The following is a 15,217-nucleotide window of genomic DNA, read 5'->3' as shown; positions in this document are numbered from 1 at the left end:
AATAATTTGAAATGGAAAGAAAGATTTCACCATTTTAATTTGGGGCAAGGTGGAATGGTTGAATCAGACAATCTTAGTCTAAAAGGAGAGTGGGGAATTGACCGTGTCATTTTTGTCATAATCCTCTCAATTTTCTACGTGGTCAAATAGAACTAAATAATATAAATTATTAAATGATTTAGAACTATCACGTAACTATAGTTTCAACCGATCATTTTATAAAATGAGGTAAATAAAAATTATGATCTGAGTAAGATCACTAACCCAAGGTAACTTTTTATTGAACAGTGTCTCCGTACCATGCAATTTGACATGGTCCTATCTTTATGCGTCTTGCCGTACGTAGATTTTCTTTCTAAACAGGTGCACCCATTTTTTTGGTCCAATGAATTGTGAACGTGTACTTGACTTATCTTTATTATTTTATTATGAAGACAACAAAATTAAGTATATGCAATATATAAATTTACTTAAAAAATTAAAATAAAATCATAAAAAATTGAAACAAGTATGAAAAGTCTATATAGGAATGGATTTCCATGGATGCAACGCCCAAGAGTAAGTCAAAATCTTGAAATAGTGTTGGTTGTTCTTTTTTATACACACAATTAATAATTAAATTTTTAGGAACACGTTTAACAACACTTAGTTATCTACTAATCATACTGTACTTTATTACTAATCCTTTTAGTAATTTAATAAAAAATAAAACAGAAAGTATGAAATAAAATAAAACTATTATTATAAGTATGAAATCTATTGTTTTATTTTTAGAGTGAGATTATTTACATGTATAATCCTTGCATGTTTATCCATCTACGTTATTTTGTGATACATATATTTTGAGATTTTATAAAACATAAATTAACTTAATTGTATTTTTATTCTCTATACTTTAATTTATATGCAACTTTGATTTCATGTTTAATTATCTAATTTTTAAAATGTTTAAATTAAGTTTTTATATCAAAATTAAGATTTCTATAATATATATATATATATATATATATATATAAATTAATAAACTTTTATATTTCTATTATTTTTTTTAATTATTGGATAAAATTTTAAACTAAATGGTTTAAATTGAATATTTAAAAAAATTAGAGTACAAATATTAAATAATTAATATTATTTTCTTATTCAATATATCAAAGATTACCTTCTTATGAGCATGAGATATGCATCGACAAAGAAATTTGATTAAAGGCATAAAGATGAGAAATTTTTAAATGCTCAAAAGTATATATATATATATATTCACCACAGCAGATTGTCAAAACCAACACTTAGACGTGTCGACCACCTCCACAACCATTAAGGTCTTCAGCCAAACGACTAGATATCAATACGAGTGATTCTTACATGGATATCACATTTTTGGGTCCGTTTCGGAATTTTCTTTTTAATCTCATCTTTTTCTTTAGTACAAATTATAAGATGATATAATGCATTTAATTGGTTATCTTGAAATGCATGAAATATAAATAATGCTTTTTATAAGAAATAATTAATTAATGCATTAAAATTAATAAAAATTTGTCATAAATTTATTATCTAATAATTAAATTAGTGAATGAAGATACAAGACATTGCTGCACAACATGTACTTCGGATGAATATTTGAACCTCGTAGAGCAAAAACTTGGCAGAAACTAAATAGTAAAATGCTGTTTTAAGCGAGTCCATTCGACACGAGTCGAGTTAATTTAGGCCTAAGACGGTTTCGAGTTACCGAGGGAGCCGAAAAAACAAAAGAAAGCTAGATAAAAAATGCCGTAGATATGGCCTACAGAAGAAAATTTATAAGTACTCAGTCTGATAAAACCAGAATTCAACACCTCTTCAAACTGCTGTTAGATTTCATGTTTTTGTAAGCGTTGATATCAAAGGGTGAAAAATTATATTAAAAAATTAGACTTTACTCACTCTTTACAATTTTAAAAGAAAATTTCCCATTTTAATCATATGTTTAACCAATATAAAATATCTTAACAACTTACAAAACGGCTTTATACATTTATTATTAGTATATTACATGCATAGAAAATACCAAGTCAAAGTCATATTTTCCCAGATCATAGCAACCGTCATACCGATTCATCGTACCAACATATAGACTAACTAATACCTAACATTCTAACATAAAAACCTCCCACACTTTTATTGCGTTATGCACAAACTAGTCCTTATCCCCAGATCCTCCTTGTTCTCCATGATTTGTTACATCATTCTCTTGAACCCATTATATTGGGCTACTAACTATCAATTGACATCACTTTCTGGGACACTTGTATCACATTTAATTCCCATGTCTGAAGTCGGACCTTGTGATCCAGAAACCTGCCAAATCATAGCAAGTTGTCGATGTATCAGATTATTTTGTGTTTGGAAGTTTGTATTCAAAATGCGGAGAGCTTACAGTTTCATCAGGAACAATTGCATATCTATCTGATATGGAAGACGAGGACTTCCCTGTTTAAGAAAACAATAGAACATTCAGAATAATGCCAAGTTATTTAATATTACACTGTCAAAGGTATATATCCACAATGGAAAAAGAAAAGGAACACTCAATCACAAATGAGCGAGCCAAAGCACCTGATGATGGGTAAGCTTTGGAGGATTCTATGTGCTGCCCACTAGACCCATCCACACTGAAGGCCTCAATAACTGTTGGAAGATTCCTATAAATCCCAAAAATATCACATTATTATTCAAGCCATGCACTCATTACCTAAGAGTAAGACTATTTCTGGTTAGTAAATGAAGACATGCATCTTTAACCAAGTGCCTATAGAAAATCTTTGAAAGAGGTAAAAAAGTATTAAAATGGACATTGAATGTGTTACTGATAATTGAATGTGTCATGCAATTACCGGTCTATGGTTTCTCCATGCCCAAGTTGTCCATTTGCGCCTCTTCCCCAAGAATATACATTCTCGCGTTCAGTAACAGCAAGCGTGTGTCTCCACCCACATGACATCTTAACTATTTTCTACTAAGCCAAATAAAAGTTTGCAGAAATGAAAATAGAAGCTCATTATTACACACAGCATTTCCAAAAAGCAAGAGAAGGGAAGAAGGGTGTTACAGTTTTTCAAGTACCTGATCACGGGGAAAGTTCAATTGCACGGGAGAGGAACAATCAGAGTTGTTACCAACTCCAATCTGTCCAAACTACAGTTGAAGATAAAACATGTTACATTTTACCAATTACAGATGTTAACACTTAACAATGATAACGATATAAACAATTTATTTCCATGATTTTAGTAATTAGTCTTAGATATCTTTATTTTGTATTTTAAATATGTTTTCAAACTATTACTATCTTCGTGTATCATCTTTGCTTATATAATAAACAATATGGTTGCCTGACTCGTTGATATAGTTCATCTAGCCTTTAATAAAAATATTTTCAAATATTGTTAGTATATTTTTCTGTGTGTATATTCAAGTGCATTCTTTAACCAACCATCAACTTCTATCCTCTACGTTTTATTCACAAGTAATTCATGTTTTTGTCATATGAAAAATATCATGAAATGAAAATAGGAGAAAAAAATGTGCTACCAACCTTATTCCAACCCCAGCCCAAAAGTTGTCCACTAGACGTGAGTGCCATACTATGTCTCCACCCACCCGATATCTGAAAGAAATCCAAACAAAGTTAGGAGGCAAAATGACAATTATAATTGCTTTACATTGTAACAAACACATCCCATGTAGGACAAGATCCTGAGTGACCAAGTTTTGTTTATCTTAACCAGGTTAAATTTCTAGAAAGCTATAAGCAACAAAAATGACAAGACATCTAAATGAGAGTAATCGCTAAGCGGAAAAATAACAAGACATATCTACCAACTAAGCACGAGTTTAAAGGACAACCTGAGAAATGAATTTATCACTCAAGGCTTGAACCTTGCGAGGCACAAGGTGGTCCTCAAAATCTCCATGTCCTAGCTGGCCATATTTGCCCCATCCATTCGTGTATAATCCCCCAGAATATGAAGCAGCTATTGTATGCCGCCAGCCACAAGCAACCATGGCTATCTTGTCACCCTGCAAAGTTGGTAGTTATGATATCAGAAGTTAATAACAGGAAATGCTGCTTCTTCCAAGTTAATAGAAACATTAACTTGTTTAGGAATCAGACAATAAATATAATATCATTATATAGTTTTTCAAACAGTAATAGATATCATTACAGTCTAATCTTGTAACTTTATACAAGTTTGAGGACATACATCAACAATCACTTTCTCAGGGAGTAGGCGATCATTTCTGTCTCCCAATCCCAAGTTTCCATATCGCCCCCATCCCCATCCATACAAATCCCCATCTTCAGTTATTGCTACACTATGTTCGGCACCAGCAGCTACCATTTTGATAGGTATTCCCTACAATATAGTACAAAAGTTCATATAAGTGTTCAAGTAGTTATTGGAATAATTTGTGTGATGCATATAAATTTTTGTTGTTCAAGTAACTCATATGATGCCATGAGTCAAGAAGTCAACTCTGTCTTGACAAGAGAGCTGTTGCTGCTGCTGTTTTTGTTGATGTTAGCAGTTTTTCCTTCGTCATTTGTTTCAACTGGAGGATACTTTAAAACTGTTCAGTGACCTCATGGTCGCTGAAATTTCTTAAACTTCAATCAGTTAGAATGATGTTGTCGGCATCTATGAGCATACTTTCTTGCTTTGGATAATAGGCTAATAAATAACAAATTAAAAACAATCAAACCTGATTACTAAGTAAACTACTGAATCCATCTTATTGAGCACTGATAACCAGGTCAGAGTATTTATTATTCATTATAGATTAAGCAGATTCAGATCTGAATAAAGTACCTCAAATGCTTGAATTTTTTGTGGCAAGAGAGAGTCCCCCGTGGTACCAAGTCCAAGTTCACCATTTTGATTGCGCCCCCAACTTTTATCAGAACAGGAAAATCATATAACCATAGTTTTAGTCTTAAAAAAGTACAAATAATATGTAAAATCTAATCATTATACGTTGTCTGACTTGTGCTGGAAATGGAAAAAAAATTGGAAAGGATTAGCAGTTTAGTACCATGCAAAAAACATATATAGAGTGCAATAGGTCACACCGGAAATTATTTCTATATTGCTATATTATAAATGGAATGTTCATTAGGAGGTGTATTCAGGTTAAACGAGAGTTAAAGCTTAACTAAATGCATGAACCATGGCCAAGGTAGCAGAGCCAATCCATTGAGGGAGAAATTGGGTGGGAAATGATTTTAGTTAAGAGTAAGAAAACTAAAACAACGCAACACGAGTGTGTCAATAAAATAGACATTATAAAGTAACCTCTTTCCGCTCCCAATAATGTCAAATAAAGATCCTCTTCAAATATTTTCTCAGTTAAAAAAATAAGAAAAGAATGGAATGAAAGTAAAAAGATGGGACCAAAGAATCAGATTAAGCTATCGAATGACTCTCAGTGATTCTAGTTCCACTGTCACTTTCCACGTATACTGTCAACCAAGCAACTCAACCTTTATTTTTGACCGAGGAAAAAGGTGAGAAATAGACAAAAGAGAGAAATTACCTCAGCACCTCGCTATCCATGGTTACTGCCAAACAGTGACTGTCCCCACAAGCAATTTGCTGTATCCATAGACCCTGCAATGCTTTAATGGGATGAGGAATGAGCATGTCACTACTATCACCATGACCCAACCTTCCAAAGTCACCCCTGGAAAGCCATAACACAATCTGCTTGAGAACGTAGAAGATATCACAGTCACTAATATGATAAACCACATTTCAAAAAACTCCTTCTAATTGCCGGGTAATTGTGAACAACAACAGAAGACATGATATGTCCAACATTTGATAACTCAACATCTGATCAGAGTTTTAGTACAATAAAATGTCCCAAATCAAACTTTCTCTTCAAGGCAACAAAGTTCAACTACCCAACACCTTCACTAAACTAGCCATTACTTACTTGAAGCTGAATCTAGTACTACATCAGTACATGTATAAACTTGTACGGCCCCATTATCTCAATTATGAAAACCACACTAACCAAAACATAGTTAAGATGGAGGGCATAGCATACCATCCCCAACTATATACATCCTTGCCAGACTCAGAACGTGCCATTGTGTGATCAGCTCCACAAGTGACACATATTATGTCTTGCCCATCCAATGCATTCAGTTTTGTAGGTAATAGTCGATCTTCAGTATCACCATGGCCTAATTGTCCATCCTCTCCTCGTCCCCACGAGCAAACAACATTCCCAGCTGTTAAAAGGATCAAAATTAACAATAAAATCACAGAAGCTACAGATCGAGATAACATGATTATGAAGATCATTCTTCAACAAAATTGCGCCATGAAAGCCACAAAACTTTAAAACATGGAAGATGAATGAATAAAGTTAACAAGGTAGCTATGGTAGAAAATTTTGCATTTAATTGATCAAGTTAAATGCGAATCTCAATAGCGGAATCAATGAACTCCACATTTGGCTATGCCACTATCAAACACTAGACCATGTAAATGCAAACACATAGCACCAGACATGGATTTGAAGCTTCTGGGGACCACAGAGAACACAATCTGAGGCCAATAACAAACTGATATATTGGGTGGATACATTCAGCGCAAGGCAAAGAAGGCATATAAAACAACAAAACACTTCTAAAACATGTTTAAGAAACTGAAGTATAATAAGACATGATTCAGCATAGTGACATCAATCTTAAACAAAAAGAAAAACGATCAATTACTTAGAAGGGCCACAGAGTGGCTTGCACCAGCTGATATGAGAAGAACACGACGGGGGGGAGCAGTGACTTCACTCATCACTTCATCTTCAATTGCCATCTCTAGCTCTTTGCTTAATTTTTTGGTGGAGAAAAAGGTGACAAACGTGCTTCTTTTATAGCAGCAGAGAGAGAGAGAGAAACAACAACAGAAGCATAAAAGAAATCGAAAAGAATTGTGCATGCTCTAAGAGTCAAAGTTAAAAAGTCTCACAAGAAACAAAGGAGTAGGTGAAAGTTTAACGTATTAATTAAGTAGATCATTTAAGAGACTATCTGCTTCCTCATTTTTCAAGTTTTAATTCCCTTACCAAATCTAATGTAAGTCCTCTCATCGCTCAAAACATTTCTTAAATCTACCTACTAACCAACTAATCACACGATAATTAAGTATGTCCTCAACATAAATAAAAAAAGGATTATAATAATTTATAAATATCTTTAATGTTTAACTCAATCTTAAAAATTAAAAATACTATAATCCATTAATGAAGAATTTGTCTAATTTACAAGATCTTACTAAACAAAATTAAAAAAATCATATTAAAAATTATGATAAAAATATGAAATATTTTTATAAATTTTTAACTAATATTGTTGCATGTCATTTAACAAGATCGTTATTTAAAGAATAATACTAAATCATCTTTATTCTTACAAATCTCCTTAATTATTAAATGAAAATATGTTATATTTTATATTTTTAAAATAATAAATATAAAGAAAAATACTTTATAAAGTAATAAATAATAAATAAGATAATATAGCAATGTATTTTATTTTATTGAATAATAATTTAATTAACACTTTGAATCAGACAAGGAACACAAAAATAAAAATAAAAAACTGAAAAGAGGATAAACGTACTTCACGTTGTTGGGGATGGCCATATGTGCAGTGTATGAGAAAAATGATAGTGACATGTGCATAGCACAGGGGTTCTCCTTGGAGATGGAAGGAGACATTGGATCAAGTCAAGGGACAAGTGAAAACGATTGGTTATGTTGGTAACGTAGAAACGACAACATTTAATTATGATTATGATTGGTTTTGGTGCACTCTCTGCCATGCAACCACCACCTATTTGATATTTGCTGTCTTTTGGGACTGCGACTAGGCTTGTGGACTTTCCACTCATAATATCTATTGCTTATCTAACATTTCACGTGATGTTACTGTTTTTCACTTTGAATTTAAGATCTGTGATTGTAATAATTGCGATTTTTACAGGTTTTCAAACATGGATGCTGATCGCTGATTCCTGATTGTTCAAGTCGTGTTTCTATTTCAATTACTTGTCTTAATTTAGAGGGTATTAACACCAAAAACTTCCTTATAATTTAACTCATTATAATATAGAAACTTGCACAAACGGTCTTGTTAACAACCTCAAAGCAGACCCCAATGATGGACTGTGAAAATGGATCAAGATACTCTGTAAAAACTAGAATTTGAGTTTTATTTTTCTTTAAATAAAAATAGTTTCATTTAAGTTAAAATGAAAAAAATAATTTTTTCACTTTAAATTAAATTAATTTTATGTTTTCTCTCGTCAATATTTTATTTTCTTTCTTTTCGTTGATGCTTAATATTCTTTTTTAAAATTTTTTATTCATTTTTTTATATTCAATTCTTATCTTTTTTTTTTCTTTCCTTCGCCTTTATTCTTTAATTTATATTCAACTTTTTTATTTCTTTTTTATTCTTACTCCATTTTTACATCACTCCATATTTATCTTTTTTTTTTCATAACTAACTCTTCCACTTTTTCTTCTTCTTTTCTTACTCTTCTCATTTTCAGTCATTTCATTTTTCTTTCTCCCCCATGTTTAGCTCTCTTCTTGCGAAAACAGTTTAAAATTTGCTTAAATTAACAAATTTTACTTAAATAAATTTTATATAAAATAAAATTTTTATTTTTTATTTTAATTAAACAAATATACTTTTACTTAAAAAAATATAACTGTACATTCAATTTTTTTTCTACCTTAGTAGCTTGCAAAAGAATTTTGAATTAATTGTAAGTGTCACATCAATGTTCTATACATCTCGTACAGTGATGATTAATCACTTGAACCCGAATACAGTGACTTATAACTTAGCAATTAGCCACTTGAATCCAAATTACTATAAAATGGTTACGTATAATTCCATGTGTTACTCGTGTCGTGTACTCCTCAAAGACACACCGATTCTGCACCGATATCGTTTCACATGTCCTCATTGCTGTATATTTTGACATGATTGTCAAGTAGTTCTTGCCATCTTCGAGGAAAAGTACAGAATGGTCGTTCTGTCATGTCAAATAAGTGAGATTAGTCTAAAAAAGTGAAAAATATTAGACCAAGAAACAATAGGTTAATAATATTTGAGGGAGTCAAATTTGAATATCCCTTGAGATACAGCTAATTTACTTATTTATTAATTAACTCACACATGTAACAAAATAAATTATATTGGTAAATTTTAATATTTTTCTTTTTTTTATAATAAGTAAAATATATATTTTTTAAAAAGTGTTAAAATATTATGAATTATTGACAAAAATTTAACAATAAAAAATGAAGAAAAAATAATCGATGATATAAATTATATGTTTAAAATAATATATTAGTAAATTTAATATTGTGTTTATTGTGAAACTTTTTTTATTTTCAACAATTTAAAAATTTTCGTATTCTCTGTGTATATGATCTGCGATTTAGGTGAATATTCTTATTGTTGCGACTATAAATACTTTTTTATTCTCATTAATAAAACATCTCTTTTTTCTTTGTCTTTCCAAAACCGATAAACAAATTAGTGCTTTTTTTAAGTTGTTTACCTTAATTACTACATAGTTTCGAGGAAGATCTATGTGGGGCACTTTTTGGATGTGGAATGTTCATTAACCTTTGTATTCATCTTGTTTTCGATTTATTTGGGTGCACTGCGTTTTCATAAGCTTCATGGATTGGCCAGGTGAGCAAAGTAGCAAATTTGGGCAATGTAAGTATAACAATTTACAAAAAAAATATTAAAAAAAAACAAAAAAAGACAACGTTTATTAATGGTAGAATAGTTTATGCATTTCTACCTTTCTTCTGTAAAGATGGAGCCATTTATAATGTACAAATGCAATAAAATGTGATATAAACTAAGGTGTCAAAAATGGTAATGCATGCAAATCCATGCTTTCATCATTTAATAACACCTATAGGACAGACCTGATGTCATGTATTGCATTCTTTTAAAATTGTACATAAAGTTTTTCACATCAGTTATAAAATTGAACTAATGTACAACTTATATAGGTTTACATTGGGAATGAGGTTGGGGTCTTTTACAGCAGTTGGACAACATAACTGATGTAGAAGTAACTACTACGTATAAAAAAAAACTTTTTACATCAGTTCTCTCCACTAAACCAATGTAGAAAGTTTTTTTTTTTTTAAATACTTTTGCATCATTTTTCTGAGAGAACCGATGTAGTAGCTACTTAAAAAAATAACTTTCTACATCATTTTTCTCCAGAAAACTAATATAGAAAGTTGTTTTTTTTTAAAAAAAAAACTTTATGTATCTATTTTCTAAGAGAACCAACGTAGAAAGTTGTATTTTTTAGAAAAATACATTTTGTATGTCTTCTCCATTTTTGCTTTTTCTAATCACATTTCATCTTCTTCTTGACTTTGTCAAAGGTCTTTTCCTTTTTGATGAGATTTTTTCAGCCATATCTCTGCTTATTTTTTGTTATACAAATTGAAACTCAGTTTTGATTGATAGGGCGGTGCATGCAATTCAGAGAAAATTATGGAGGAAGCCACGAAGGAGAATAAGGAAAGATCACATACTGAGTTCCGACGAGGAAAGACAACATTTTTATCTCTACGCAATTCCATTTTCATAAACACATGTTTGTATATTTAAATTTTAAGGACAATAAATTAGACTTAATTACACACAATTCAAAATTATACAATGCATCGATATTAGAATTCTGTGTTTTGGGCTTTATACACTCATGTGTTGATCTCTGCAGATTGGTTTATATAGAAAATTTAAAAAATTTATGCATATTTTATGTTATGCATATTGGTTTATGCAGAATCCAAAATGTCAGTTTTACATTATTATCCCTTTTCATTTGCCTCACTCATAACTTCTCTCCTATTTGTTCACCTTTTTAACTTTTAATCTTAGCCATATATTTTTAAACTACTTTCATCAACGACTCAAACTCAAATATGAATCACTTATATGAAAATAAAACTTTTAAACCAAAACACTTATTACAAAAGAAGGGAAGATATAAGAATTCATCAATTATATTGGGTTAATTTAGTCTTTTTAGTGTTAAAGTGTTATTTTGGGTGATTCTACTATTTTCCTTCTCGCAACATAAACATGTCTTTTTGAAAAGTTTCAAAACAGTGTGGATCGTCGATTAAAATTAGATGGTTAAAAATAAAAGACTGAGGACCAATGATACAAGTGAAATTATGAAAGAATAAATATGTAATTTCATGTTTAGTTTTCTGTTCTTCCTTCATCATCTTCTTTTTTTGTTGCTTTGTGTCCTTTTTTCCATCTTTTATTCTCATGTCATTGATATGACCTAAATTTGGCAGTCTATATTCTACCCTACCTTCCTAAAACATGAAGATTTTGCAATATAGATATTCCAAATGGCCCCTTTCTTTGAGTTTTGGTTGATCATATATGGAATGTTTGTATGAAATTGACATATAATATGTATAAATATGAAATATTTAAACATTATGCCCATTCGTGATTTAGTGACGTTAAATTCAACAAATTACAAAATTTGTGATGTAGTTGTACATCAGTTATCTGAGACAACTAATGTACAAAGTAAATTATAAATAAAAAAAATTAAACTCTATATAGAGACAGATCTATGAAGTAATGTTTTTTTAAAAAAATACATTGGTCTTATGAGAAGCAATGTAGAAAATAGGTTTATTTTTAATATTATATGTATATCGGTTTGGTGGGACGATGAATGTTAATATTATTGATTTATAATAAAATGTTACATTATACGTCGGTTGTCTCAGATGAATGACTTAAAAGTTGCAATCTTTTAATAAAAAATCATATCTACATCTGGTGGTGGTGAGAACCGATGTAGAAGGAGGAAAAGTAAGAAAACATAGTTTCTAAAGCGGTTGGTCATAGAGCCAATGTAGATAGTGTTGTCTCTTTATTTGATATCGTATTAAGTGAAGGACATGAATGTAATTTGAGTCACAATTGGGATAGTGGTAATTTTTTGTTTTATTTGTGCATGGTGTTTCAGTTGACATGTAGTTGGATTAATTCACATAAAACATAAAACCATCCACCTTCCCGACAGTTATTGTAAGTGTTGTCAAAAAAGCAGAAGAAGGAAAGAAACCTTGGACTTTAGCTGGTGAGCTTTGGACGTCATATTTTAAGGTTTTAGTGTAAAGAAGATTAACGACAAACTTGTTGAAGACCATTGAAAAAAAAAGTTAGTTTTTTCTTCCTCCTCGATGACGAAAGTTCAAGTTTTTGAAGAATTTTGTGTAAAGTTGTTCTGTAATATATACAAATAATTGTGTGCATAACCATATGGATCCATTTATTACACAAGTTAAACCAAGGCTGGACCTTCTTGAGAGCGTGAGGGGACCACGGCTCCCCCAAAGCTTGTAAATCTTTTAATAATTATAATATATATATATATATATATATATATTCTACTAGTCTTACTACTAATTAATAATATATATTTGCTTTTATAGAATAAAGTGGGCAGTGCCCCATGCCCATCATTTTAATTTTAAAAGTTAAAAAAAATTTTATACATAAAGCAAATGACACATAAGAGAGAGAAAAAACTTATTTAAGAAGAAATTTTTCAACTTCTCCTACGATTTTGCTTCCCCCAAAGATGTGCACTGTTTGCAAATTACAGTAAAAAGGTGTGTCCTTTTTTTATCAATTACTTTCAGTTATTAAACTTATTTATGAGTAGCAAGTCATAAGCTGAAATAGTCATAAGCTATAGCAAAAAGGTGCGCTTTTTATTATTTACGTAGATGAAGCTTCTATTTGTATGAAATAAGAAAAAATGACAAATATTTGCACCAATAATTCTTCTATAATTTTCATTTGTGCAAAATATATGTTATTATCACTATCCTATTATTGATTTTTACCTTGTAGTGATTTTGTTGATTAATATTGTTATTTTTTATGAGTTTCAAAAGTTCAAATAATATGAATATTGAACCTATTTATATAAATAAAAATTAATATGTTAATAGAAATTGTATAATGTGACCAATTAGTCTTTAATTTTATCATTGATGTTGTTAGTCATTCAGATTTGAATAACTTGTCAACTGTGCCTAAATTATGTGAAGCTTTAGTAAAAACTAGAAAGATAAATACCTATTATTTGATTGATGGAGTAATTCGGCTTATCTTAACTCTTCCCGTCTCTACAGCAACAACAGAAATATCATTTTCAGTCATGAAGATAATTAAGACAAGATTACAAAATAAAATGAAAGATGAATTTCTGGCAGACACTGTTGATTCATATTAAAAAAGAGATAGCTGAAACTTTTAACTCTGTTCAATTATTGATGACTTCAAGTCTTTGAAGGAACAAAGAGAAGCACTTTGAATGCAGGTACACTTAATCTTTTGTATATTTATTACTACTTTGCATTAATATATTATTTTGAGACTTTGCTTGAGAAATATAAATATTAGTTAAATCACTTGAGCAATATTTATGGCTCCCCTTAAATTTTTTTAGTCAAAATCCGGCACTGAGTTAAACTATTTTGTGCTCTATTAGTTTAGTTCTATGCGAAATGTATGATATATTGTATTAGCATAACATTGGTCATTTGTTCTCTAAATAGATTGCCCAATTTGCTTGCTTTTTTCTAAAATCAAACGCCCACTTAATTTTTTTATTTCCAAATTCATAAACATCATAGTTTCTCCTTGTAAGGTGAGTTTTTAGGTCTCGTGTTTTTTTGTGAATTTTCTCTTTCAATTTTCCATTGATTTTCTTTGCATGTTTAGTTGAGAAATGGAGAGGGATCCTGCTTATTGGTTTCATTTGTTTTTTATGTATTTATTGATGATGATGATACTGTGGTTGTTTTTATGGGATTCTCTGGGTGAATGGAGGGGCATGGTTGTTCAGATGGAAAATTTTGTGTAATTGTGTGTATTTTCTTAGATATTTTTTGAGAGACGGTGAGAGAAGAGAGAGAAATAAAGATTGCAATATGGGTGGCTATTCTAGGTAGCTATCTGTTGTAGAAAATATATAATGTTGTATTGTATGGTCTTCATGTTGTAATTGATGTTGATTAAAGTTTGTTTTTGTTGTTGATTGTAATTAACATTTGAGAAATAATATCTATTTTGACAGTTCATTTAGTTTTTAAATGTTAATGATTGGTTAGAGTTTTGATTTTTGAATTGGTGTTTTGTTCAGGTTTGTGATGGCTTCTTGGATGCTAATGTTTTAAATGGTTGTGCTGGTTTCTTGCATGCAGACAATGAAATCTTTGCTATTGGTTTCATGGACTGTTGTAATTTGTTGCTGCTTCACTACCTCTGCTTCTCTGTGTTATGGTTCCATTTGTATTAGATGTTAATTAAGGCTTACATGACTTGGTGTAGTATTTGAATTTAGTATTTATGTGGAGTTTCTATAAAACATTTTAGCTCTAGTTTTTACCTTAACTAGGTTCTTGAGTAAATGACAAGGTGCTTATATTAAATTTTAAATGTTTCTTATTGTTATTTATGTTCCTACATGCATATATGTACCCTGTGGCTGTTATGGTGGTGGCTTTGGTTTATTTTAAGTCTTTTTCTATTTTTTAATTTCTGTTCATCGCAAATATTTGTTTTGTATGGTGGAACCCATGATATATGAGTCTTTTTTTAAATAACTTCTTATTTGGTTTTAAACTAAATTCAACATCAAATCTAAGTAAGTAAACCAGTTTGCTCTATTTTCTAATGGTTTATTCATCTTTTCTTAAAGATGAGATCTGCAATTGATTTACCTTAAATGAATGCTTGTGTTCACTTTCTTTGAAAAATGCCAACCGTGAGATTGATTACCTTGTTTATTACGGAAATCAAAGCTTAAATTTGATATCGCATTTGCAATGACATGATTTTTGGTGTATAAATGGTCAGCCTTTAATTTTTTTAATGCTAAATATATGGTTATTTTTCAGCTCCTTCCCTTCTCTGTGCCAACCCTGTGAAAAGAGAAACCAAAGCTAAACAAAGGAAATAAAGCAACAAACATTATTTTTTGCATCTCAAATCAACAGTAAGATACGAAAATAAAAAGTGAAACAAAGTAATTGTATTGGTTATTTGCCCCATCTTGTG

The 15,217-nt window shown here is 30.4% G+C and overlaps 1 protein-coding gene across 1 annotated transcript; it reads right to left on the bottom strand.

Moving 5' to 3' along the window:
- Window positions 1-2,162: 2,162 nt before the first annotated feature.
- LOC113856180 (ultraviolet-B receptor UVR8-like) lies at window positions 2,163-6,920 on the bottom strand. Its single transcript, XM_027487898.1, has 12 exons — window positions 6,773-6,920; window positions 6,097-6,283; window positions 5,581-5,727; window positions 4,857-4,938; window positions 4,251-4,403; window positions 3,892-4,065; window positions 3,581-3,652; window positions 3,109-3,180; window positions 2,880-2,998; window positions 2,602-2,687; window positions 2,423-2,475; window positions 2,163-2,343 (listed from the first exon to the last, which is right to left on the bottom strand). Exons 1-12 carry the CDS (start codon window positions 6,867-6,869, stop codon window positions 2,266-2,268), a joined length of 1,320 nt encoding a protein of 439 aa, XP_027343699.1. The 5' UTR covers window positions 6,870-6,920; the 3' UTR covers window positions 2,163-2,265.
- Between the last annotated feature and the right edge of the window lie 8,297 nt (window positions 6,921-15,217).

Source organism: Abrus precatorius, unplaced genomic scaffold (assembly GCF_003935025.1).
Source record: "Abrus precatorius isolate BTA unplaced genomic scaffold, Abrus_2018 Scaffold11, whole genome shotgun sequence".
Taxonomy (NCBI): Eukaryota; Viridiplantae; Streptophyta; class Magnoliopsida; order Fabales; family Fabaceae; genus Abrus; species Abrus precatorius.
This window is presented reverse-complemented; position numbering and strand designations above follow the sequence as displayed.

Bases quoted from the DNA above. Each gene is read 5' to 3' on its own strand.
- LOC113856180 (XM_027487898.1), bottom strand. From the start codon at position 6,869: ATGGCAATTGAAGATGAAGTGATGAGTGAAGTCACTGCTCCCCCCCGT. The intron at 4,939-5,580 runs GTAATTTCTCTC...TTCTGATAAAAG, and splicing joins ATGGATAGCGAGGTGCTGAG to TTGGGGGCGCAATCAAAATG. The intron at 2,999-3,108 runs GTACTTGAAAAA...TTGGCTTAGTAG, and splicing joins TGAACTTTCCCCGTGATCAG to AAAATAGTTAAGATGTCATG.